This window comes from Caretta caretta, chromosome 2 (assembly GCF_965140235.1).
Source record: "Caretta caretta isolate rCarCar2 chromosome 2, rCarCar1.hap1, whole genome shotgun sequence".
NCBI lineage: Eukaryota > Metazoa > Chordata > Testudines > Cheloniidae > Caretta > Caretta caretta.
In genome coordinates, this window is record NC_134207.1 from 223,712,976 (window position 1) to 223,740,493 (window position 27,518).

Consider the following 27,518-nt stretch of genomic DNA (forward strand, 5'->3'; position numbering starts at 1 on the left):
CCAAGAGACCAAATACATTCTTCTAAATGCAAGAACATTCTGTTTGCTCTGTGTTACAATAAAATTCTTATTGGGGAAACACAATTGAAGAAATTGAAGGAAGGAGGATTTGCTGCAGAGAACTGTAAAGTCCATCCCGAAGAGGCCAACTGTGCTGTTTTCACAGCACTCCAACCACTGCTAGCAAAAGGAGCAAAGTGTTGCTCTTAGGAATTCCAGCTGAGACTCCAGCATGGCAGGGCAGAGCAGAGGGCTGCTCTTTTTTATGCTTTCTAATTTTGAAACCAAAACAAAAGAGCTGTGCCTTAATTTTGCAGTTGCCCCAGAATAATTGCTAATGAAATGTAGAAATAAGATGTTCAAATCCAATTAGTTTCCTTCTCCCAAGCTAGTTTACCAAGACGAGCCTGCAAGCAGAGTTAGATGAATCAGGGCTCATAGGCTGCCATCGGTCCCATATCCCCAGTGGCAGCTAGCCTGCTTTTAATTAGCCTTTGTCTGTAGGTATAGAAGAGCAGCATGTATTTCAGTGGCACATGTTTCTTTCCTGACACCACAAATGCTGGCACCATCTTTCAGAATGGGAACTAGTGTTGTTTTGAACCTCCTTGTAAAAATTATTTGCACACAGCTGATTCCCATTTCCAAACCAAGCAGGAAAATAAACCCACTTAAAATATTGTTGAGGGTTCAAGACAAACCAACCCAGCTAAGGAGATTTTAAGTTAAGGATACCACAGTGTCCTTACCAATCTGAGCCCTGCCCTGTGCTTCATCATCATTATGGCTCAGGTTGGGAGCAGTATCTGTGCAACCATACATCCCGGGAAGAAGCATCCCATATGTTTGTGTGGCTACACAGGAGCTGTTCACAGCTGAACTTCTAAGAAGGGGGCAGGGTCCTGGCCCACAAAGCAGGGCTGACACACCAAGGGGAGCAATCTATTCCACTGACCTCACCTTCGATGGAGCATGCTGCATTCTCCCTGTACACAAAGAGTAGCACCAAAGAGATCATGCTGCCCTAGGAGCTGTGGCTTAAAAGCCACAGTCTAGCTGCGTAACAGTTAAGGCCCTTCTACACTGGAGTCTCAGAACACTGGGGAATCTTTCATGACCACACCCTGGTCCCATGTGCAAAGCATGAATTAACGTGTTATGTGAAGGATACCTCCATAGGAGTCAAGGGAAGAGAATCCTTCTCTACCCCATGAGACCAGTAGTAATGGTGGCTGCTGGCCTAGATTCCCCCTGTATGGGTTGTTCTGCACAGCCCCCACCTTCCAAACAACCACAGAGGCAGATGCTGCAGAGCAGGACTCTGTGGCATGCAGGTAGAGTGGAATACCCTGCTCTGTTCAGCTTCTCCCTTCAAGCACAACCAAACCACAATGGTTAGACTGCACTAAGGGCCTACAGTGCTCATGGAGGGAAGGCAGGATTTGGCTCCAATTGTGTCGTGACCCATCCTTCCCACAGCAGGCCTCAGTTATGGATTATGTGGCGACCTGAATGTAGAATTTCTTCAAGAGCTTGCCTCTGTGCCTTAACATGAATGGAGGGTCATTTGCAAAGGAAGTGTCTGCCAGCAGTAAACTCAGGGCCTAATTCACCACTGCATTGCTCCAGTTTTACTCTAGTGTGACTGAATTCATTGGAACTATACTGGCATAAAACTGGAGTAACTCAGCAGTGAGTCATCCTAGTCAGCCTCTCATAGTTTATCCTAGGAATGAACAATTATCCCTGTTACCTAAAACTTAACACAATTAGCACTGATGAAGATGCAGCGTGAATACCGAATTGACATATTGAAAACAAAAAGAATGTATTTTCTCCCTCATATATGAATGTACTATTAAAAATGACTGTACTGTTTCCTTGGTGGAATAATATTTTCATTAATTTTTGAAGATAGATTTGTAAAGGATTAAACAGCATAAAAAGAAAGAAGTAATTCTCGTTTATCCCCAAGATTTTATATTCTTGTTAATTTCTTCATAACTTTTGTATAAAAAATTTAGAGTTACATTTCACCCCATCAGTATCAAATTCCCTTTTCAGGTAGCAATTCCATGCTAAGTAGTGAGATAGTGACCAGCAGTATGCAACTTGTAGGATCCAAGTATTAACGATAAAAGGCCATTTGCAGCATATGTAGACAGCACTTCAGTAAAGAGCATTAATCAGTTGGATTCAGCTTGTAAACATATCATGTAGCTACCCTTCATGAGAAAGATTCAGACTTTTTCAAGAAAATCATTAGGGGTGCTTTTTCAATAGAAAGGCAATAGCAAATTAATTAGCTGATAGCAGGGGAGAAAAAAACGCTATTATTTTGGATCAGATTCTACTACCATACCACTGCAGGCCTTACTTTATGAGTATTCCTATTGAATTCTCTCCTAAGGCAGAGTCTTAGTTTAGTCATCTCTGTAGATTTCAACTATCATAGTATCACAAAGAGAGGGATTATATTCTCTCTCATAAATTCCCTGACCTGTGTTATGTTCAATGGCCTGTGTTATAGAGGAGGTCAGACTAGATTATTGCGGTGGTCTATGAATCTATGAATGTCTTTCAGGTAGCCAAGTCCCAAATCATTCTTGTCAAAGCAACATTTGATATTTCACCTACATCTAATGAGAAACCAGTACGGATCCCATAGCACTACAGTAACGTGTTCCTGAGGTGTAACGTCCTAATCACTTTCTCCAGAAATGTAACTCTAAATGGTCTTATGTTGTAGCACCTGTTATGTGAATTGCAGTGTCTAATCATAAAGTGACAAAGGCATGGAGAACTCTAGCAATTTCTGAGAGAGAGGCTACAACTTTCCTGCCAAGTGTAGGTGAAAACAGCAGTCTTGACCACAGCTGCCACATAAGAACATAAGAATGGCCATACTGAGTCAGACCAAAGGTCCATCCAGCCCAGTATCCTGTCTGCCGACAGTGGCCAATGCCAGGTGCCCCAGAGGGAGTGAACCTAACAGGTAATGATCAAGTGATCTCTCTCCCGCCATCCGTCTCCACCATCTGACAAACAGAGGCTCGGGGCACCATTCCTTACCCACCCTGGCTAATTGCCATTAATGGACCTAACCTCCATTAATTTATCCAGTTCTCTTTTAAACCCTGTTATAGTCCTAGCCTTCACAACCTCCTCAGGCAAGGAGTTCCACAGGTTGACTGTGTGCTGTGTAAAGAAGAACCTCCTTTTATTTGTTTTAAACCTGCTGCCCATTAATTTCATTTGGTGGCCCCTAGTTCTTATATTATGGGAACAAGTAAATAACTTTTCCTTATTCACTTTCTCCACACCACTCATGATTTTATATACCTCTATCATATCCCCCCTTGTCTCCTCTTTTCCAAGCTGAAAAGTTCTAATCTCTTTAATCTCTCCTCATATGGGATCCGTTCCAACCCCCTAATCATTTTAGTTGCCCTTCTCTGAACCTTTTCTAATGCTAGTATGTCTTTTTTGAGATGAGGAGACCACATCTGTACACAATATTCAAGATGTGGTTGTACCAGGGGTTTATATAAGGGCAATAAGATATTCTCCCCCTTTTTTAATGATTCCTACATCCTGTTCGCTTTTTTGACTGCCGCTGCGCACTGCGTGGACATCTTCAGAGAACTAGCCACGATGACTCCAAGATCTCTTTCCTGATTAGTTGTAGCTAAATTAGCCCCTCTCATATTGTATGTATAGTGGGGTTATTTTTTCCAATGTGCATTACTTTACATTTATCCACATTAAATTTCATTTGCCATTTTGTTGCCCAATCACTTAGTTTTGTGAGATCTTTTTGAAGTTCTTCACAGTCTACTTTGGTCTTAATTATCTTGAACAGTGTAGTATGTCTGCAAACTTTGCCACCTCACTATTTACCCCTTTCTCCAGATCATTTACGAATAAGTTGAATAGGATTGGTCCTAGGACTGACCCTTGGGGAACACCACTAGTTATCCCTCTACATTCTGAAAATTTACCATTTATTCCTAACCTTTGTTCCCTCTCTTTTAACCAGTTCTCAGTCCATGAAAGGATCTTCCCTCTTATCCCATGACAGCTTAATTTACGAAAGAGCCTTTGGTGAGGGACCTTGTCAAAGGCTTTCTGGAAATCTAAGTACATTATGTCCACTGGATCCCCCTTGTCCACATGTTTGTTGACCCCTTCAAAGAACTCTAATAGATTTGTAAGACATGATTTCCCTTTACAGAAACCATGTTGACTTTTGCCCAACAATTTATTTTCTTCTATGTGTCTGACAATTTTGTTCTTTACTATTGTTTCAACTAATTTGCCCGGTACGGACGTTAGACTTACTGGTTTGTAATTGCTGGGATCACCTCTAGAGCCCTTTTTAAATATTGGCGTTTCATTAGCTGTCTTCCAGTCATTGGGTACAGAAGCTAATTTAAAGGACAGGTTACAAATCATAGTTAATAATTGCACAATTTCACATTTGAGTTCTTTCAGAACTCTTGGGTGAATGCCATCTGGTCCCGGTGACATGTTACTGTTAAGTTTCTCAATTAATTCCAAAACCTCCTCTAGTGACACTTCAATCTGTGACAATTCCTCAGATTTGTCACCTACAAAAGACAGCTAAGGTTTGGGAATCTCCCTAACAGCCTCGGCTGTGAAGACTGAAGCAAAGAATTCATTTAGGTTCTCCGCAATGACTTTATTATCTTTAAGTGCTCCTTTTGTGTATCGATTGTCCAGGGGCCCCACTGGCTATTTAGCAGGCTTCCTGCTTCTGATGTACTTAAAAAACATTTTGTTATTATCTTTTGAGTTTTTGGTTAGCTGTTCTTCAAACTCCTTTTTGGCTTTTCTTATTACATTTTTAAACTTAATTTGGCAGTGTTTATGCTCCTTTCTATTTACCTCACTAGGATTTGACTTTCACTTTTTAAAAGATGCCTTTTTATCTCCGACTGCTTCTTTTACATGGTGGTTAAGCCACGGTGGCTCTTTTTTAGTTCTTTTACTGTGTTTTTTAATTTGGGGTATACATTTAAGTTGGGCCTCTATTATGGTGTCTTTGAAAAGTGTCCATGCAGCTTGCAGGGATTTCACTCTAGTCACTGTACCTTTTAATTTCGGTTTAACTAACCTCCTCATTTTTGCATAGTTCCCCTTTCTGAAATTAAATGCCACAGTGTTGGGCTACTGAGGTGTTCTTCCCACCGCAGAAATGTTATTATATTGTGGTCACTATTTCTAAGCGGTCCTGTTATAGTTACCTCTAGGACCAGATCCTGCGCTCCACTCAGGACTAGATCGAGAATTGCCTCTCCCCTTGTGGGTTCCTGTACCAGCTGCTCCAAGAAGCAGTCATTTAAAGAATTGAGAAATTTTGTCTCTGCATTTTGTCCTGAGGTGACATGTACCCAGTCAATATGAGGATAATTGAAATCCCCCACTATTATTGAGTTCTTTATTTTGATAGCCTCTCTAATCTCCCTTCGCATTTCATCGTCACTATCACTGTCCTGATCAAGTGGTTAATAATAGATCCCTGTTGTTATATTCTTATTATAGCATGGAATTACTATCCATAGAGATTCTATGGAACATGTGGACTCATTTAAGATTTTTACTTCATTTGATTCTACATTTTCTTTCACATATAGTGCCACCCCCTCCCGCACGACCTGTTCTGTCCTTCCGATATATTTTGTACCCCAGAATGATTGTGTCCCATTGATTGTCCTCACTCCACCAGGTTTCTGTGATGCCTATTATATCAATATCCTCCTTTAACATGAGGCAGTCTCATTCACCCATCCTTCCTGTATAGGCTCCCCCTATTCCAAAAGTTTCCCCAGTTCCTAATAAATCTAAACCCCTCCTCCCTATACCATCATTTCATCCACACATTGAGACTCTGAAGCTCTGTCTGCCTACCGGGCCCTGCGTGTGGAATTGGAAGCATTTTTGAGAATGCCACCATAGAGGTCCTGGATTTCAGTGTCTTTCCTAGCAGCCTAAATTTGGCCTCCAGGACATCTCTCCTACCCTTCTGTATGTCATTGGTACCTACATGTACCATGACCACCGGCTCCTCCCCAGCACTACACATAAGTCTATCTAGATACCTCAAGAGATCCCCAACCTTCGCACCAGGCAGGCAAGTCACCATACTGTTCTCCTGGTCATCACAAACCCAGCTATCTATGTTTCTAATGATCGAATCTCCCATTACTAACACCTGCCTTTTCCTAATGACTGGAGTTCCCTCCCACAGAGAGGTAACCTCAGTGCGAGAGGATACCCCAACATCATCTGGAAGGACGCTCCCGACTATGGGAAGGTTTTCTTCTGCACCTGTTGACTGCTCTCCTTCCCTGAGCCTTTCATCCCCCTTAACAGCGCAGGGGTTGTCTGACCGGAGGTGGGACAAATCTACAGTGTCCCAGAAAGCCTCATCAACATACCTCTCTGCCTCCCTTAGCTCCTCCAGTTCCGCAATCCTGGCCTCCAAAGCCTGTACGCAGTCTCTGAGGGCCAGGAGCTCCTCGCACCGGATGCACACATACGCCATCTGCCCATGGGGCAGGTAATCATACATGCTACACTGAGCGCCACCTGAACATTCAGGAGCCACTGTGGCGCTAACACAACCCCCAAATTGCAAACTTGAGCAATAAACAGAGGGAACAGCCCCTCAATCAACAGTCTTGATTTAATTTACCATTTTATCTGATCGCTTATCCAAACCTCCGAGTATTATCAGTGTTCTCTGAATTGTTCCTAAACCAGCTAGCTCTCATCCATCAGCACTTGCATTCTGATAACTATACTAATCAGCATGAATTACCAGACCAGGATAACCTGCTTTTAGTATCAGCTGCCTACCCCGTGTCACCAGTCTTGTCATTCTTACATATTTCTGCAATCTAAGAAAGAGAACTCTTACTACAAATTTTCCATTATGTATCTTTCCTCACTTGCTCTATTTTTAACAGGTCCACTAAACTCTCATAACCAGAACTTCAGCAGTGATGTGAAGACTGTTTTCTGCCTCATCCACACTGACACTCTTATCAAACACGAGAGAGACTCTATTTATTTTAACCTTTGTATGGACTGAGTAGTGAGCTCCTGTGAGGCTGCAACTATTAAGTGGAGTGGAATGATTGTTCAAAGGACTCTGACACTAATCAAGTTCTCTGTATTTTATTGAGATGTTTACTCACCTGCCGCTTTCTCTTTGATTAATCTCAAGAGATCTGAGTAATGTGGAGTTCTGTATCTCTCCCAGTAGCTAAGAGACTTGAAGGAAGCAAGTATCCTATTTCAGATGTGTACATAAGTGACAGGAATATCTAATTATTGTTATTACAGGAGGTGACCTTGGACTTCTTTTAGCTCTGCAGCCTACTTGCTATTCTAAAAAGCAGAATACAAGTAGATTGTATATCATTTGCTCTGAACAACACATACATGACAAAATCAGAGTTGCCCATCACATCATGCTTAAATGTTAGATTAATTAGCACAAATACTAACAGCTGACTTGGGAGTGAAGGTGGTGCTGAGTGCATTCTATGGGTTAGGTTGCCTTTCACAAACTTTCATCTGCTCTTTCAAAGCAAAGCCCTTACAGGAAGGGGGGCCTTTAATGACTCTGAACTATTCTATGATTCTGCAAATACAAAAACAATACACTTAAAAATGTTACGTTGAGGCATAAATGTCAAGAATCGGATAAATCACAACAAACCTGATTTTTGTTGATGAGCTATTTAAACTAATGGACAATGGTCTAGATAATACTTAGTCCTGCCATGAGTGCAGGGGACTGGACTAGATGACCAGGATTAGGGCTTTCAAGGTCCCTTCCAGGGTCTTATGATTCTATGATGCTTTGGGAGTCGTGCTAAGAAGAGTTAAATGCTAGCCTGCTAAAACTTATCAGCACAAGAAATGTTAAGCAAGGAATATTATTTTTAGCAATGTCCTAAGATGCAGGAACAGATGCTTAAGTTAGCAAAATTTGATGGACTTTCCAAAGAGATCTAAGTAAATAACAGATGTCTGAAATGTATCTTGTCTGAGTAAACGAGGAAATAATAGAACCAAACTGTAAAAGGGGTGGGGGGGCTATAAGAATGTCAATTTGTATACCATTTTCAGAACCAAGACTGGGAACATCTTGTCATCACTGGGGGGCTGGTTCTCCAGATTTTGGTAACCATGATGCCTATATCTGTTAGGCACTGTTCTGATCTCTAGGGGTATGTCTACACTACGAAATTAGGTCGAATTTATAGAAGTTGTTTTTTTATAAATTGTTTTTAAATAGTCGATTGTGTATGTCCCCACACAAAATGCTCTAAGTGCATTAAGTGCATTAACTCGGCAGAGTGCTTCTACAGTACCGAGGTAAGCGTCGACTTCCGAAGTGTTGCACTGTGGGTAGCTATCCCACAGTTCCCGCAGTCTCCGCTGCCCAATTCTGGGTTGAGATCCCAATGCCTGATGGGGCAAAAAGCATTGTCGCAGGTGGTTCTGGGTACATGTCATCAGGCCCTCCTTCCCTCCCTCCCTCTTTGAAAGCAATGGCAGACAATCATTTCGCACCTTTTTTCCTGAGTTACCTGTGCAGATGCCATACCACGGCAAGCATGGAGCCCGCTCAGCTCACTGTCACCATATGTCTCCTGGGTGCTGGCAGACGCGGTACTGCATTGCTACACAGCAGCAGCAACCCATTGTCTTGTGGTAGCAGATGGTGCAATAGGCCTGAAAACCATCATCATTGTGTCCGAGGTGCTCCTTGCCGCCTTGGTAAGGTTGGTCAGGAGTGCCTGGGCAGACTAAATTAGGAGTGACTCGACCAGGTCACTCTCTTTAGTCCTGCAGGCAGTCCTATTGTATCATCTTATGGTGAGCAGGCAGGAAATATGGATGGCTAGCAGTCCTATTGTACCATCTTTTGCCGGGCAGGCAGGAGATGAGGATGGCTAGCAGTCATATGGTACCATCTTCTGCCGAGCAGCCAAGAGATGTGGATGGCTTGCAGTCCTTCTGCACCGTCTGCTGCCAGCCAAAGATGTAAAAGATAGATGGAGTGGATCAAAACAGAAAATACACCAGATTTGTTTTGTATTCATTTGTTCCCCCCTCCCTCCCTCCCTCCCTCTGTGAATTCCTGCCTGAAATACGAGAGGGGGGGATAGCTTAGTGGGTTGAGCATTGGCCTGCTAAACCCAGGGTTTTGAGTTCAATCCTTGAGGGGGCCATTCTGTGTGACAGTTGTTTTTGTTTCTCCTTGATGTAAAGCCACCCACTTTGTTGATTTTAATTCCCTGTAAACCAACCCTGTAAGCCACGTCGTCAGTTGCCCCTCCCTCCATCAGAGAAATGGCAGACAATCGTTCTGCACCTTTTTTCTGTGCAGACGCCACACCACGGCAAGCATGGAGCCCGCTCAGATCACTTTGGCAATTAGGAGCACATTAAACACCACACGCATTATCCAGCAGTATATGCAGCACCAGAACCTGGCAAAGCGAAACTGGGCGAGTAGGCGACGTCAGCATGGTGACGAGAGTGATGAGGACATGGACACAGACTTCTCTCAAAGCACGGGCACTGGCAATGCCTGGCAATGCGGGCATCATGGTGCTAATGGAGCAGGTTCATGTAGTGGAACACCGATTCTGGGCCCGGGAAACAAGCACAGGCTGGTGGGACCACATAGTGTTGCAGGTCTGGGACGATTCCCAGTGGCTGCGAAACTTTCGCATGCGTAAGGGCACTTTCATGGAACTTTGTGACTTGCTTTTCCCTGCCCTGAAGCGCATGAATACCAAGATGAGAGCAGCCCTCACAGCTGAGGAGCGAGTGGCAATAGCCCTGTGGAAGCTTGCAATGACAGACAGCTACCGGTCAGTTGGGAATCAATTTGGAGTGGGCAAATCTACTGTGGGGGCTGCTGTGATGCAAGTAGCCAATGCAATCAAAGATCTGCTGATATCAAGGGTAGTGACCCTGGGAAATGTGCAGGTCATAGTGGATGGCTTTGCTGAAATGGGATTCCCTAACTGTGGTGGGGCCATAGATGGAACCCATATCCCTATCTTGGCACTGGAGCACCAAGCCGGCGAGTACATAAACCGCAAGGGGTACTTTTCAATAGTGCTGCAAGCTCTGGTGGATCACAAGGGACGTTTCACCAACATCAACGTGGGATGGCCGGGAAAGGTACATGACGCTCACATCTTCAGGACCTCTGGTCTGTTTCAGAAGCTGCAGGAAGGGACTTTATTCCCAGACCAGAAAATAACCGTTGGGGATGTTGAAATGCCTATAGTTATCCTTGGGGACCCAGGCTACCCTTAATGCCATGGCTCATGAAGCCATACACAGGCAGCCTGGACAGTAGTCAGGAGCTGTTCAACTACAGGCTGAGCAAGTGCAGAATGGTGGTAGAATGTGCATTTGGATGTTTAAAAGCACGCTGGTGCAGTTTACTGACTCGGTTAGACCTCAGCAAAACCAATATTCCCACTGTTATTACTGCTTGCTTTGCACTCCACAATATCTGTGAGAGTAAGGGGGAGACGTTTATGGTGGGGTGGAAGGTTGAGGCAAATCACCTAGCCGCTGGTTACACGCAGCCAGACACCAGGGCGGTCAGAAGAGCACAGGAGGGCGCGGTGCGCATCAGAGAAGCTTTGAAGACAAGTTTCATGACTGGCCAGGCTACGGTGTGAAAGTTCTGTTTGTTTCTCCTTGATGAAACCCCCTGCCCCTTGGTTCACTCTACTTCCCTGTAAGCTAACCACCCTCCCCTCTTCCCTTCGATCACCACTTGCAGAGGCAATAAAGTCATTGTTGCTTCACATTCATGCATTCTTTATTAATTCATCACACAAATAGGGGGATAACTGCCAAGGTAGCCTGGGAGGGGTGGTGGAGGAGAGAAGCAGTGGGATGGGTGGTGGAGGAGGGAAGGACAAGGACACACAGCACTTTAAAAGTTTAAAAGTTTAAAACGTATTGAATGCCAGCCTTTTGTTGCTTGGGCAATCCTCTGGGGTGGAGTTGCTGGGTGGCCGGATGCCTCCCCACCACGTTCTTGGGCGTCTGGGTGAGGAGGCTATGGAACTTGGGGAGGAGGGTGGTTGGTTACACAGGGGCTGTAGCGGTGGTCTGTGCTCCTGCTGCCTTTCCTGCAGCTCAACCATATGCTGGAGCATATTGGTTTGATCCTCCAGCAGCCTCAGTATTGAATCCTGCCTCCTCTCATCACGCTGCCACCACCTTTCAGCTTCAGCCCGCCATTTATTCTCTTCAGCCCACCACCTCTCCTCCCGGTCATTTTGTGCTTTCCTGCACTCTGACATTGTCTGCCTCCACGCATTCGTCTGTGCTCTGTCAGTGTGGGAGGACAGCATGAGCTCAGAGAACATTTCATCATGAGTGCTTTTTTTTCGCCTTCTAATCTTCACTAACCTCTGGGAAGGAGAAGATCCTGTGATCCTTGAAACGCATGCAGCTGGTGGAGGGAAAAAAAAGGGACAGTGGTATTTAAAACAACACATTTTATAGAACAGTGGGTACACTCTTTCACGGTAAACCTTGCTGTTAACATTACATACACAGCACATGTGCTTTCGTTCCAAGGTCGCATTTTGCCTCCCCCCACCACGAGGCTAGCCCGTCCCCCCTCCCCGTGGCTAACAACAGGGAACATTTCTGTTCAGCCACAGGCAAACAGCCCAGCAGGAATGGGCACCTCTGAATGTCCCCTTAAGAAAAGCACCCTATTTCAACCAGGTGACCATGAATGATATCACTCTCCTGCGGATAACACAAAGAGATAAAGAACGTATGTTGTTTGAATGCCAGCAAACATACACTGCAGTGCTTTGTTCTACAATGATTCCCGAGTACGTGCTACTGGCCTGGTGTGGTAAAGTGTCCTACCATGATGGACGGAATAAGGCTGCCCTCCCCAGAAACCTTTTGCAAAGGCTTTGGGAGTACATCCAGGAGAGCCGCAAATGCCAGGGCAAATTAATCCTTTCACATGCTTGCTTTTAAACCATGTATAGTATTTTAAAAGATACACTCACCAGAGGTCCCATCTCTGCCTGGCGGGTCCGGGAGGCAGCCTTGGATGGGTTCGGGGGGTACTGGCTCCAGGTCCAGGGTGAGAAATAGTTCCTAACTGTCGGTAAAACCGGTTTCTCCACTTGCTTGCTGTGAGTTATCTACAACTTCATCATCATCATCATCTTCTTCGTCCCCAAAACCTGCTTCCGTATTGCCTCCATCTCCATTGAAGGAGTCAAACAACACGGCTGGGGTAGTGGTGGCTGAACCCCCTAAAATGGCATGCAGCTTATCATAGAAGCGGCATGTTTGGGGCTCTGACCCGGAGCGGCCATTTGCCTCTCTGGTTTTCTGGTAGGCTTGCCTCAGCTCCTTAAGTTTCACGCAGCACTGCTTCGGATCCCTGTTATGGCCTCTGTCCTTCATGCCCTGGGAGATTTTGACAAATGTTTTGGCATTTAGAAAACTGGAACGGAGTTCTGATAGCATGGATTCCTCACCCCATACAGCGATCAGATCCCGTACCTCCCATTCAGTCCATGCTGGAGCTCTTTTACGATTCTGGGACTCCATCATGGTCACCTCTGTTGATGAGCTCTGGCCAGCGTGGCAAGCTGCAGGTGACCATGCAAACAGGAAATTGAAATTCAAAAGTTTGCGGACCTTTTCCTGTCTACGTGGCCAGTGCATCTGAGTTGAGAGTGCTGTCCAGAGCGGTCAAAACAGAGCACTCTGGGACAGCTCCCGGAGGCCAATACCATCTAATTGCTTCCACAGTACTCCAAATTCGACCCAGCAAGGCCGATTTAAGCGCTAATCCCCTTGTCGGGGGTGGAGTAAGGAAATCGATTTTAAGAGCCCTTTAAGTCGAAAAAAAGGGCTTCATTTTGTGGACGGGTGCAGGGTTAAATCAATTTAACACTGCTAAATTCGACCTCAACTCCTAGTGTAGACCAGGGCTAACTTTCTAATACATTCAATCACTCTGACTTAGCCAAGTTCTCTCTAATTGTTTGATAATTTCAAACCATATTACATTTTGGTTATTGATTAATTATTGATGATCAATTCTTGATCATTGATTATTGGAACCCTGGTCTTCATGGGTGAGTGCTTTAACCACTGGGCTAAAGGTTGTAAGGTTGGGGCACCCCCATCAGTGTTTTATGCGAAGACCTATTAGGCAGCTTCTGAGCGCAGCCACTGGATTGGGCACAACAGGCAAGATGTGGGGGAGGGGGAATGCCTAGTATGAGAATCCCACTGGGAATTAGGCATGAGCTAGCCACCTAGGCTTCAAGATTGAGGTGGCTTTGTGCATGCCCACTGACAGCTTTTTAGGTGCCATGGAAACTTTAACACAGATATCTGAGTGCCTAGGGACTTCAGGCACCTACAAGGTTAGGTGGTAGCTGAGTGGGGGTTTTGAGACCTAAATTTTGGATTTAGAAGCCTACATGGAACTAGCACCTAGTGGGATGTTCAAAAGTGTTTAGACACCTATGGGAGTTAGGCACCTAGGTGCCTTTTGAAAACCTGCACCTGTAGGAACCTAAATACCTTTACACATATGTCCCTTAGAAACTTAATTCCTATTCTACTTTCAGTGAGACTTTGGGTAAGTTCCTAAGTCATTTTTGGAAATGAGACTTAGGATTCTACATCATGTAGGTACTTTTGAAAATTGTACCCTTTTAAAACGTTACATACTATGTCCCTGAACTACACAGAATGCAGTGTACCTCTAAGCTGTGTCCATTTTATTTTTTAAATTTAAATTTTAAAAAAGTATATTAAAACTTCCATCTTAGTCTGAGAGCCTGTGTGCCATATTTCTGACTGGAACATGTTTTAATGGGTGAGTCATAAACTTCTGAAAATAGGCACTGACATATGAGCAGGTATGATGTGTTCTGATAGCCAGTTTTTTAGAGTCACAATGCTTAGCATAACATTACTTTGGAAAAGTCCTTTACTGCTTATTTGTCCAAAATACGGATACTTGGAATTTAAGGATACTTTCCTAGAATAATAACCTAATAACCAGAAAAAACTATGAAGCAGCTCAGTAGTTGAAACCCAACACACTCCCTTTTAATGCTAAATAAGAATGTCTGAGAAAATATTTTATTGCCTTCAAACTGAATGCCAATAATAAATCACATACAGCTACTGCAGCAGTCAGTACAACTATGCAATGGAGCAGATCGTCAGCTAATATATATCAGGAGAGCTCTACTGAAGTCAATGGAACTGTACTGACTGACCCCCAAGTGAGGATCTAATATGTTTATTTCTCTTTAAAACTGAGGCAAATTTGGCACCTTTTGACTTAATCTGGCCCACATAGATGGCTTAATATAAAAATAATAACCTTGTCTGGCTCATTGTCACAGAGCGGTTTCTCTGAAATTGTTTGAACATAAATTGTATGCACACCCAGACTGATCACAAATAAACAGAGGGAATTAGAATGAGAGGTTTTATTCTGTGTAGTCAGCACTTGCTCTAATACTCTTAGAACTAGATTATTCAAAGCTGGCCCAGGGAGATAGAAACACCAGATCGCCAGGTCAGCCTGACACCCTGAATACTGTAGGGAACGGCTCTGAGGGAGGGAAGGCAGGAAATCAATGAGACTTTCTTCAGCTGTGTCCAAAGCTGTGACCGAAATTTGCCCCATTCATCCAAACTAATGAGAAGGTATGAAAAATCTGTCTAGTTTCAAACAGTGATTCATGGTATATGATATTTTACGATGTTATCCTATTTGTATATAATCCTCATGGATTTTGATAATAATATAGTAATAATAATTGATGCTTAGTTCTTGAATAGTGGTTTTTATTCAGAGGTGATCAAGTGGTATGGAAAGTCTTATCTGAGAAGTGTCAAGTATATATGAGCAAGTGCCCTTGTGTTAACAGAGGAACAGATAAAATGTAACTTGCAGTATAATGCATATCTTATGTCTTTGAGCGTAAGCTTTCGTGAGCTACAGCTTACTTCACGAAAGCTTATGCTCAAATAAATTGGTTAGTCTCTAAGGTGCCACAAGTACTCCTTTTCTTTTTGCGAATACAGACTAACACGGCTGTTACTCTGAAATCTATCTTATGTCTGAGTCTTGCAAGACGATCCACATGAGCGGACCCCCATGAAATCTCTGAATGGAGCTCGGCTGTGGATCTTCTGGCAGGATCAGGGCTGTAGACCTCGAGAGCATCACAAAATCCAGCCTCTGGCTTGTCTTGCTAAAATTTAATTGGACAGATTATGTGTAAGAGAAAATATGACTTTCCCATGTAGGGATGTTCCGATCAGTTTCTGTATCCCCTGCATTATTTCTGTTATGTATTGTAGCTGGAAATGTCTCCAAGAAATGTGTGGGTTGTAGATAGCAGAATATTTTTTATTATTTTTATTAATAATAATGATAAAAATAATATTGCTGTAATGTGGTTTCACCTAGAAGCCAGGGCCCAATTGTGCTAGGCTCTTTACAGACTCATAACAAGGAGACAGTCCCTTCCCCCAAAAGCTTATACTCTAAGGGCAAGTCTACGCTTAAAATGCTGCAGCAGCACAGCTGCACCAGTGAAGTTGTGCCACTGTAGTGTTTCAGTGAAGATGCTACTATGCAAAGGGTAGAGCTCCTCCCGTCAGTGTAATGAATTCACCTCCACAAGAGGCGGTAGCTGTGTTGACGGGAGAAGATCTCCTATCGGCACAGCGCTATGTACACCAGGAGTTAGGTTGGTATAACTGTGTCGTTCAGGGGTATGGATTTTTCACACCCCTGAGCGGCATAGTGATACCGATGTCACTTGAGCGTAACATATGACGGAGCCACATTAAATTACTTTTTTTAATTAATTATGCAAGTCAAAGTTATCAGGCATGTAAATGGTGGAAGAGTTGTTCCTTTAACTTTTTGCAGTTTCAGTATAATTGTTACAGTAACATAAGCACTTTACAGAGACCTAGTTTAGAGCAGGCATGGTTTTTCATAGCTCAGACAAATCTGTGCTGATACAGTGCTTCTATATTTGTCAGCATTTTTTAATAACCTGCCAAATGACTTGGTAACTGTGCCTGCCGATTATAATGTAAATTCTTCTTCAGCATTCGTTCTTTTTCTTTCACGTTAATAGAACTGACAAGGACTAAGAAAAATGCTGCTTGTGACTGTAGCTGTCCACACAAATTCCATGACACCACTTGTACACAAATGAAAGATGCTGTACTGTTTTGTTCATCGTAAGCAAAAACTGATTTGCTCCATGTTTTGAATAATGTTCATTAAACATGATCCATCTTGATGGATTGCCATGTTTAAACCATTCAAGCCAACCTTTTTGAATTTATTCTCAAATTAATGAGATGTGATCCAAGCGTAATCAAATTCATCCCTCATGCCTAGCCTGATAGTTTCCTTAAACCTATTGCATATCTAGTGACTAAGTGCCTCAAAGAAGCCGTAAATTGAAATGGGTGTGTGGGGATTAGCTTGTCAGGTAGGTACAGAATTGAATTTAGAAAGCTACAAACTTTAATTGTTTGGGATGGGGAAATAAATGTAAAGAAAATGAAGCTTGGGAAGTGTTGCATCATGGGAAATAAATACAGTTAGTATCCATGAAACTTGCACTGTGCTTATGTGTGCGTTAGATCTTACATGTGAAGAGAAAATTATGACAATAACTGGTTTTGGTCAAATTACCCTACAAGTGTGGATATATACCTGGTGGAAAAATGCAACTGCAGCTGCCATTCACAGTGCAATGAACTCCAGATTCATTACCATTTCAGATGGGAAATACAAAATTGTTGATTTGGCAGTGGCTGGCCAGAAAGCATCAGGCAGCATCTGCCAATCATTTCTTCCTCTCCCTAACCCCAGCCATTGCCAATCAACTCTACAGCACCATTACCAGAGTCAGCACTACCAAGTGGAGTGGTCTTATGCAGTCTGGTGTTTAACGTGGGACAGGGGCACCCTGCACATGACCATTCAGTACTCACACAGAAGACACTGTGGCCGTAGGCGGCACTCTCAGACAATTACCATGATTCGTAATAGCTGCTAGATGCAACGTGTGTCTGAAGGTGCCAAGCTGGTGCCCTCCAACACTTGAGGGAGTGCTGGCCAGATGTAAGATATGCTCATCTTGATCCACTCTGTCTACAAGATAGTGATGAGTTCACCACGGAAGTCCACAGACATTTTAGACCTTGGCATAGTTACTTTATGTCAGGTAAAATGCCAGTAAGATTCAACAGCAATCTTTATAGATCTCTGTGTGCCTGTCAGCCAAGGCAATGCTTAAGAGGATGAGCGATCAATAAAAAGTGAATGGAGAAAGGTTGGCCCCCAGCTGACAGGCTATATTCAGCACATGCCAAGGGCTGAGGCATGGCACATATTGACCCAGACTTGTGAAAAACAATATGAGACGCAATTAAGCAGCATAATGAGCACATTTGCCAATATAAAAAACAGGATTTTATTTTTTTCCTATAAGACATCTGTATTACATCCTACTCCTCTGTCTGTATGCTTTGTCAAAGCTACTCAGCCGCACCGTGGAAAATGATGAACTGCCTAGTCTGCCTGTGTATAGAGTGGAAAAAGAAATGATAAAAAATAAAGTCAGCCCTGCAAGTTAATTCTGTCAGCTCTGCATTTTCCTGAGCCTTGAAATTCACACCCAGATATTGAAACACAAGTAAATGTGTGTGCTTTATAGCTAGAAAAGACAGTTTTAAGGAGTGATAAAACAAGCCTTTTTAGCCAGGAGGAGCAGGCTGAGCCCTCCAGAAAGAGATAATATGTACAGTACTCTGCTTGTGTGACAGAAAATAATGTCTCCTTTGTCACTAAAGAGGCAAATAAAGCCTAAACCCACCTCACAGCCCAAGTAATCAGGCTGTGCCCTGGGGAGCTCGACAGAAGCAATGGGAAGGAATCTGCTGCTTCAGCCACAGAATGGCAGCTGTCACTCAACAGTCACTATTGCAGCCTTGGTGTTCTGAGGCTCCTGTGCTTCCTTGCCACAAGCCAGTGGATTCACGCAGACACTGCAGCAACAGCCTAGCCCATCGCATCCTCAAAACCTCCTTGCATGTTGGGATGCAAGGAGCCCCTCTGTATACAAACAGAATTCTCCTCATACCCTGTGGCAATAAGGTTTGGTTTATAGAGAACTGGAAACCTTGAACTGTAAAGGCAACTGGCCTTGTCCTGCTCAATCCTCTCAGCTTGACTGTGCTTCACTGACACTAACCCATTTAGGGGGAGATACAGAGTTGCTCCGCACCATTGGAGCTTTGGCAGGTAGGCAGAAAATGGTAGACAACTGGACTTCCCTTCACAACCTGTGAGCCAATGGCCATGGCCCCATTTCAGGTTTCTAGTAGCAATGGCTTCATGCAGGGCTTGTGCTCAAGCGAGTGCAAGGATTGCAGTTACATTTAACCTCTCCTAGAGGTCACCAAGGTGAGAGAATCCTCACACCTTCTTCCTTTTTGGAAAAATGTCACAGGAGCTGGGCACAGTCTGGCCCTTTGTAACACCTCTCCTCCTTTTTCCCCCTTGTTTTTTGCTTCTGTAAGAGCAGTGGAAAGTACTGTAACACTGTATATACCTTTAGAGGCCCTCCTCAGCATTCATGGCACATTAACCAGGAGAAACTCCCACTGAGTCCAATAGCAGTTCGTCCTCAGTAGGCAGTGAATAAGAGCTCTAGGTGTGGTCTACACTAGAAAATTAGGTCAGTTTAACTACATCAGCAAGGGGTGTGAAAAATCCACACCTCTCAATGGCATTGTTAAGCCAACCTACGTCCCCATTTAGATCGCGCTAGGTTGATGGAAGAATTATTCTGTCAACCTAGCTATTGCCTCTCGGGGAGGTGGAAGATCTCTGCTGACAGGAAAACGCTTCCTCTCGGAGTAGGTAGTGTCTACACTGAAGCACTACAGCTGGGCTGCTCTAGCATTCTAAGTGTAGACACACCTGTAAATATGGTGCATCCCTTGTATATATCTTTGTGGATCATTAGTATAAAATCAAACAGGAGAGCTGTTTATAGCTAGTAATTATTTGAATAAATGCAAAATAAAACAGCTGAATTAGACATTTGGACAGACTCAGTTGTTTAACTCTTCTGCACAGAACTTGGCTGGGCTTTTTAGAAAAAGTTGTTTACTTCAGTTCTAAAACTTATCAGACTGAAAGTGTTTTGAAGTGTGGTTTTACCAGATCATGCTTGTTTTAATTTTGCTGTTGGCACCTGATTTTTATCAATTATGAGATACATTGACTCCATTTTTCTGATGTATGAATATGTTATAGCTCTGTCAATGACATTTGCTGAAGAAATCTAGCAAATGCTAGGAAATGTTGTCTTTGAAGCTTGGCACTGATCTTTTGTTTGTCTGCTTGGATACAGTTTGTAAACCATTGTCTGTCCAGATCTACAGTTTACTACTCTCCAATTTGTCTGACAGGTAAGCTGCAAGGTGCTGCAGTTTTTTCACCAGTACATGCTGGGTTGTAACTACTTCTGGATGCTCTGCGAGGGCATATATCTTCACACTCTAATTGTGGTGGCAGTATTTGCTGAAGAGCAGCGTTTGCACTGGTATTACCTCTTGGGCTGGGGTATGTATTTTACAATTCATATCTTCTCGGTCACTTCTTTCCAATGTTTATGGCACTTTTATATGCTAGGGACCCGATCCTGCCACCACTTGCACACATGAACTAGCTTTATTCAAAGGTGTGTATTAGAACCTAAGTTTGATCTCTTGGGAGCCTAAATTTGAACTGGATTTCATTTATTTGCACAGGACAGTGTGTGCACTCGTTGTAATTAATACACACATGTCTGTGATAGTAGTAGTTGGTATCCTTGATGATGGTAGTCTTGGAAGAAATGGCTAAGTGTTGAACATGTAAATTTCTAACCCCCAAAATATAAGGTAATATGTCTAAGTATCTCAGAGCGATATACAGATAAGTAAGTAAACATCCTCAATGCCCTGTAACTGATGTTACAAATCCATGTGCTGCAGAGAACAGATCCAATGACAATGTAAATCACATGCACACAACCTAGGGAGCTGTGTCTAGAGTTATGCTCCTTCAGCTCCAAATATGCAGGCCTCTTCTGAGTCTGTAAAACATGTCTCTTGCCTAGGAGTAATAATAGTGGTAGCCCTCATCCTCCTCAGTTGTTTGGCCACTAACAGGCAACACATGCACATACACACAGCCAGTCCCTTACAGTGGGATGCAGACTCTTTCATTTTAAAAGTATTTGCTGTAAATTCAGCCCAGGTAAGTGGTGACAGAAAGCCCTTACCATCAATACTTTCTTTAGCTGGCTACAGATAACGAATTTCTGGTCTCATTCCAATTCTCGGTGAACGAGTGCCCAGCCCATATCACAGAACTCACTAACACATCTGGGAAGCAGCTCAGAGGTCTTTCTCCTGCTTCTCATTTCAGGATTCTTTGCCCATGTCTATCTATTTCAAACCCAAGAGGCAGCTGACAGAATTTACCCTGTGCTGTCCAGCACCCCCTCTGCAAGATTCATGTCTGCTGAGCTTCTTTTCATTTATGGTAGGAAGAAACCAAACCTCACCAGGAAAAAAAATTGTGGGCTTAGGTATAAACTAGATGGGACAAAAATGAGAACTGACTTGAACCTGCATCTGTTGCTCAATTCCTCCCTGACCACTTCTCAGGCCTCCCATGACAGGTTTATTTAGTTGGGGTTGGTCCTGCTTTGAGCAGGGGGTTGGACTAGATGACCTCCTGAGGTCTCTTCCAACCCTAATCTTCTATGATTCTATGAGTCCTTTATAGACAGAGACAGCAAAATGCAATGCTTCGCTCCTTTCCCTGGGAGGGATCACTTAAGAGTGTGGCAGTCTCCTCAGTTCCTGAGCTATATGGGACTCAGTACTCCATGGCACACCACCACTGATCAGAAACCTTAAGAATTAAACAGAACTTAAAAGCTTCTCCCAGTTTAAGCCCCGGAGAACATCTCCATCCTGTAAATTCCAGAGTAGATAGAAATTGTCTCTCCCTTTCTTGTGAGATTAGCAACGTTCATGGGAAGGGAGGGATTTTGCATACTCTAAGATTTAAAAATGCATGGAACATTATGAGCCCTAAACAGGGGGAAGTCTTTTTATCCTTGGACAACTTCATAATTGAGGAAAGGTATGTGCAGCGTGTCTGTCAATTGAATAGCTGACCTGTGCTAGAGCAAGAACATCAGCCTTACGAAGGCTCCACAGTTCAGAAGGTTCAGATTTATTGTGGTGGATCAGGCCCAAATAGGAGAACAGTGAAACAATCACCTTTCTTTTTGTGTCACGTTTAAATGTTTCCTTTCTACACATTAAAACAGAGTAGCCACTTAGTTCAAAAGTTGGCTGGAAGTTCTAGGGCATGACTGCCACTATAAGACATGCCATCATGGCATTGGCCCTTAGTTTACACAGTAAATTGTTGTGTAAATTCTCATTTCACGGCTAGTGAATGTGACTCAATTGTGTTTGAAAACACTGTATATGTATACTATATAACTATAACAATAATCTGATTTCAGCGCTGTCAATTTCATCACTAGGCGAGCTCGCTTTATTTACCAGACCCACTAAAGCAATAGTAAAACATAGCTTTTAAAGAAAAGAAAATATCTGAGAAAGTTCCCCATGCTTCCCCGTGCGGAGGTAATTAAAATCATTGAATAGGTTCTGTAATATGTTGACCCTTGAGGCAACTGTGTATTTCTAGCATGATTTGTTCGAGCAACATTCCCTTCTGAGATCCCTTTCTTTATCTGTTATTATTTCAGTGTTTTAGTAAATTACTCCTAAATCACTGGTCAGGAGAAATAGTTTCAAATGCACTCAGTTACACTCTGTTTTGCTGTTTCAAACAGCCTGAACTGCATTTAATTCAACGGGGGATCATTGGTTAGGGCCATGCTGAAACAGATTCTTTCACAATGTAACTGGAAGTGCACTCAAGCCTAACTCCATTTTGTGCCATAGCAAGAACAGGGCTCGCTTGTAGGGATTTGTCATATTTATCACTGGCTGGCTACTTTCAGATGCTTCCTAGAGGCTACAATTTGTGATTTTTCACACATCCCAATATAGGGGACAGCACATAGCTGCACCGCTCTGAGGAATGACCAAGAGAGGTTTGCCTGGTGCCTAAGGATGCACCGTCTCCCGCAGCGCTTCTTAGTTAGCCCAAGGGGTGTATGCTCTGTTTCATCTATAAGGATGGTACAGATTGCCCCTTCTCTTTCTGGTGAACCAGCGCAGCGCCATGCCCAGGTCTGGGGAAAGAGAGAGTTGAATCATGGTCTCATCTTCTTCCATCCCTCTCTGTGTGTTTTGCTTCCTGGAAGAAGTAAAGACCAAGCAGTCTTTATTCACTGTTTCTGGTTCACCCTTCCAAACTTTGTGGAACTGCACAAGGGCAGATCACAATTTGGCCTAAATTTGGAGAGTAACATTGGAAATTAAAGCTAGATAAATATGAGCTTGCTGAACTATAATATACTAATGAAAACTTTCAATTGTACCTAAATATGTACATTTGAATGTGTAGAGCCAAGTTCTCTGTGCATATGCACCTAACAGAATAATAAAACACCACTCTCACCATGTGTAGCACTGCACCTATACATTTTTCACGTAAATCCCTGGTTTTAAATTTTGGTATTACTAAGTGGCTCCATAAAAATGGGATCTGGAGCTACGTTCTTCCTGCTTCTTCTGCATTATTGTCATTAAAAAGATTCTGCAACAGGAACATCACTAATATTGTGGTTAGTGATGCATGAAACAGAAAAAGATCCAGTTTGATCTTCATTGACTCTGCAGTCCTAACTGTAGTGAAAAATTATTTTGGCAGCTGAGTAAGTGGATATCTCTTGAAGACCCCCAGGGAGCTGATACAGTGACCAAAATGACATCATATTGACATGGTCACTTTTCTGGCCATGAGCATTCTTTGAAGGTGAACCGAACAAAGCTTTGCTTGCCAAGGCCTGAGTTCAGGTCTCTGTGTTTCTCCTAAAAGCACTGATGAGGTCACTGACACTTAAAGCAAGCAATCCAAAGAGCTACATTCCTCCTGACTATAGAAAGGAATAAAACTGTTTTTCAACTATTTCACTTTGAAATGTATTAATTTTAGGGCTGTCAATAAATTGCAGTTAACTCATGCGATTAACTCAAAAAAATTAATCGCAATTAAAAAAATTAATCCCGATTAATTGCAGTTTTAATTGCACTGTTAAACAATAGAATGCCAATTGACATTTATGAACTATTTTTGGATGTTTTTCCACAGTTTCAAATATATTGATTTCAATTATAACACAGAATACAAAGTGTACGGTGCCCACTTTATATTACTTTTGATTGCAAATATTTGCACTGTAAAACTGACAAACAAAAGAAATATTGTTTTTCAATTCATCTCATACAAGTACTGTAGTGCAATTTCTTTATCGTGAAAGTGCAATTTACAAATGTAGATTTTTTTTTAGTTGCATAACTGCACTAATTAACCAAATGATGTAAAACTTTAGAACCTACAAGTCCACTCAGTCCTACTTCTTGTTCAGCCAATCACGAAGAGAAAAAAGTTTGTTTACATTTATGGGAGATAATGCTGCCCACTTCTTATTTACAGCGTCACCTGAAAGTGAGAAAAGGCATTCACATGGCACTTTTGTAGCCAGCATTGCAAGGTATTCATGTGCCAGATATGCTAAACATTCATATGTCTCTTCATGCTTCAGCCACCATTCCAGAGGACATGTGTCCATGCTGATGATGCCTGTTTAAAAAACTGCGTTAATTACATTTGTGACTGGACTCCATGGAGGAGAATTGTATGTCTCCTGCTCCATGGTTTTACCCACATTCTGCCATAAATTCCATGTTATAGCATTCTCGGATGATGACCCAGCACATGTTGGTCATTTTAAGAACACTTTTACTGCAAATTAAACAAAACACAAAGAACGTACCAGTGTGAGATTTCTAAAGATAGCTACAGCACTCAACTCAAGGTTTGAGAATCTGAAGTGCCTTCCAAAATCTGAGAGGGACGAAGTGTGGAGCATGCTTTCAGAAGTCTTAAAAGAGCAACGCTCCAGTGCGGAAACTACAGAACTACATTCTACCACCAAAAAAGAAAATCAACCTTCTTCTGGTGGCATCTGACTCAGATGATGAAAATGAACATACATCATCAGCATGGACACATGTCCCTTGGAATGGTGGGTGAAGCATGAAGGGACATATGAGTCTTTAGTGCATCTGGCAAGTAAATATCTTGCGATGCTGGCTACAACAGTGCAATCTGTTCTCACTTTCAGGTGGCATTGTAAACAAGAAATGGGCAGCATTATCTCCTGAAAATGTAAACAATGTTTGTCTGAGCGATTGGCTAAACAAGAAGTAGGACTGAGTGGACTTGCAGGCTATACAATTTTACATGTTTTATTTTTGAATGCATTTTTGTACGTAATTCTACATTTGTAAGTTCAACTTTCATGATAAAGAGATTGCACTACAGTACTTGCATTAGGTGAATTGAAAAATGCTATTTCTTTTGTTTTTTTTACAGTGCAAATACTTGTAATCAAAAACAATTATAAAGAGAGCACTGTACACTTTGTATTCTGTATTGTAATTAAAATCAATATATTTGAAAATGTAGAAAACAACCAAAAATATATAAATAAATGGTATTCTATTATTGTTAACAGTGTGATTAATCGCAATTAATTTTTTTAATCATGTGATTAATCTCGATTAATTTTTTTAATTTTTTTAATTGCTTGACAGCCCTAATTAATTTATAAATATAAAGTCTACAAACTTAGGATCCTCCACAGTGTGGTAACCTCCACTGTGTGGTGGGCGGCAAACAAATAAATTCACATGAAAATATGGCTTTCGGGTGTGCAGAAAAAGGAATGGTGACTAGAAGGTGCACTAGCTTATCACTACAGAGATGCTGGCAGCCCCATGGCAGCAATTGGTTACATATCAAAAGGGAGCGGCCAGCTAGAAAGTCAGAGATTTGGCTGGCAGTGCTAAAGCGAGGTGTCACTAAGACATGACACCGTAGCAGTGGCCTTTAGTTTGGTAATTAGCACAGCTGCTGGACTGTGGTGCACCAAAGTTGTTGTAAAGAGACCACTTCATGCAACAAAAATAAGTCTACTCACAGGACTAAGGGTTGCGAAGTTGCTGCTTTATTTAAATACATTGCAACAGAGTGTGTGGAGCAGTGAGGGGAACTCCCACTCAGTAAACAGGAAGTAAGGGAGCGTGGCCCCAACCCATAATACTCTGACTGACCTAGTTAAACCCTTGATGACTGGTTCACTACTTCTAAGGTGCTAGTGGTGGGCCAGTGTAACTCAGAGGCAAGCACTGATGGTGATTCAGTCGCTAGGCCCCCTAAGAACTAGCACAGATGGGTTCCAATCACCACTCAGACACTTAGCTAAAGAGAGAGAGTATTTTCCCAGGGATGGCAAGAAAAGCAAAGGTTGCAAATACCCTCGCTATGGAGGCTTAAACACTTACAACTCAAAGAAAACAATAGCAGATCTTATTTGGGCCCCTGGGTCAGTCCAGCAGAGAGTTCGGACTCTTCAGGCTTAGTGTCTGGGGTGCCCTCTTCAGCCCAGTCTTCTATTCAAAGCAAATAGGAACTTGCAGGTTTCCAAGCCAGGATCACTTAATGGTATCTCTTTTATTGGGTCCCCTCTGTACTGGCTTCCTTCCCAGTTTCTGCTGCTTCCTCACAAGTCCCTCACAGACCTGCACCCAGCAGTCACACCTTGAGCTACACAGTTGCTGGTGGTTTCTCCATGCATCCTGCTTCCTTGCTGCTCCTGGCTTGACATGCCATTGCTGTTTTTCCAAGAACTAGGACACATCCTAGGTCAGGGTCTTTCCATGTTTCTGGGCCCCTTCCACACACATGGTCAAGGGAAGGGGTTGTGCAGAGTTGTTGGATAAGGTCGTTTCCTGCTTACCAGGTCCATCACAGTTTACAAAGTAAAATGTTGTATAAATTAATGTTATCATTTTAGAAAACCTCCCCTTTTCATGGTTCTTAGCCTGTTGGAATGGGAAGGCTTGATTACTGAATCACCACGCTGTTAATGGTGGGGGTGGGAAACTAGTGTGGCATGGATTTCCCAAGATTCAAGGGTTTGGAGGCAGGATTCTCAAAAAAAAACCCCGGATGACTAGAAAACATCAAGCCTGCTCCTTCGGTCTAGGAAGAGAATACAGCATGGCAGGTTTCCACACCTTCAGCCTCGTACAAGTGGTTCCCTCTGCAGGATTGCCATAAAAAGAAAAATGGGCCCCCTACAGCAGTCTGTAAGTGCAGTATCCTCCTCTTTCACATCAAAAGAGGACTTACGTGAGCTGATATGGGGATAGGAAGAGTCAGGATTTCTACCATATCCTCCTTACTAATGATAGACATGTGGAGTAGGGCCATCTGAAAGTACAGTATCTGGGAATCTGCAGGATTAGCAGAGTAAACACTCCAAGATTTCACACGCTTGTAAGACTCCTGGCTCCACTCTATACATTTTCTAGGGCCTGGGCCTCAGCCTCAGTAAAAGCAGCCTGGTTGCTGTATTGTCATTTATTGCTCCATCAGCTGGCATGCAGAATAAGTTACTGCTGCCCTATTCAGTGGGGATTTACATATCAAGGAACCCTGCTTTCCAAAGGGAATACTTCACCTAGAATATCATGCTCCCTCTCTCTCCTCCCCAGTGTGGCTGGCCATTCCCCCTTTCCCTGCATATATTTCAACATGCTTGGAGTGACTGACAGCAGCTTTGAGCTGAGATGGTAGCAAGACACTTCTCCATGGCTGCTTTTGACAGAAGTATCACAATTAGAATCATAGAATCATAGAATATCAGGGTTGGAAGGGACCCCAGAAGGTCATCTAGTCCAACCCCCTGCTCGAAGCAGGACCAATTCCCAGTTAAATCATCCCAGCCAGGGCTTTGTCAAGCCTGACCTTAAAAACCTCTAAGGAAGGAGATTCTACCACCTCCCTAGGTAACGCATTCCAGTGTTTCACCACCCTCATAGTGAAAAAGTTTTTCCTAATATCCAATCTAAACCTCCCCCACTGCAGCTTGAGACCATTACTCCTCGTTCTGTCATCTGATACCATTGAGAACAGTCTAGAGCCATCCTCTTTGGAACCCCCTTTCAGGTAGTTGAAAGCAGCTATCAAATCCCCCCTCATTCTTCTCTTCTGCAGACTAAACAATCCCAGCTCCCTCAGCCTCTCCTCATAAGTCATGTGTTCTAGACCC

General features: G+C 43.0%; 1 protein-coding gene across 3 annotated transcripts in view; it reads left to right on the forward strand.

Annotated features, from left to right (window-relative positions):
• CALCR (calcitonin receptor) overlaps positions 1 to 27,518 on the forward strand; it is a 270,509-nt gene that overhangs the window by 201,724 nt on the left and 41,267 nt on the right. For all 3 annotated transcript variants that reach the window (XM_075125860.1, XM_075125859.1, XM_048838162.2), the window contains one exon: positions 19,606 to 19,759. In XM_075125860.1, coding sequence (XP_074981961.1) covers positions 19,606 to 19,759 — 154 coding nt within the window. The remainder of the gene's footprint in view (positions 1 to 19,605; positions 19,760 to 27,518) is intronic.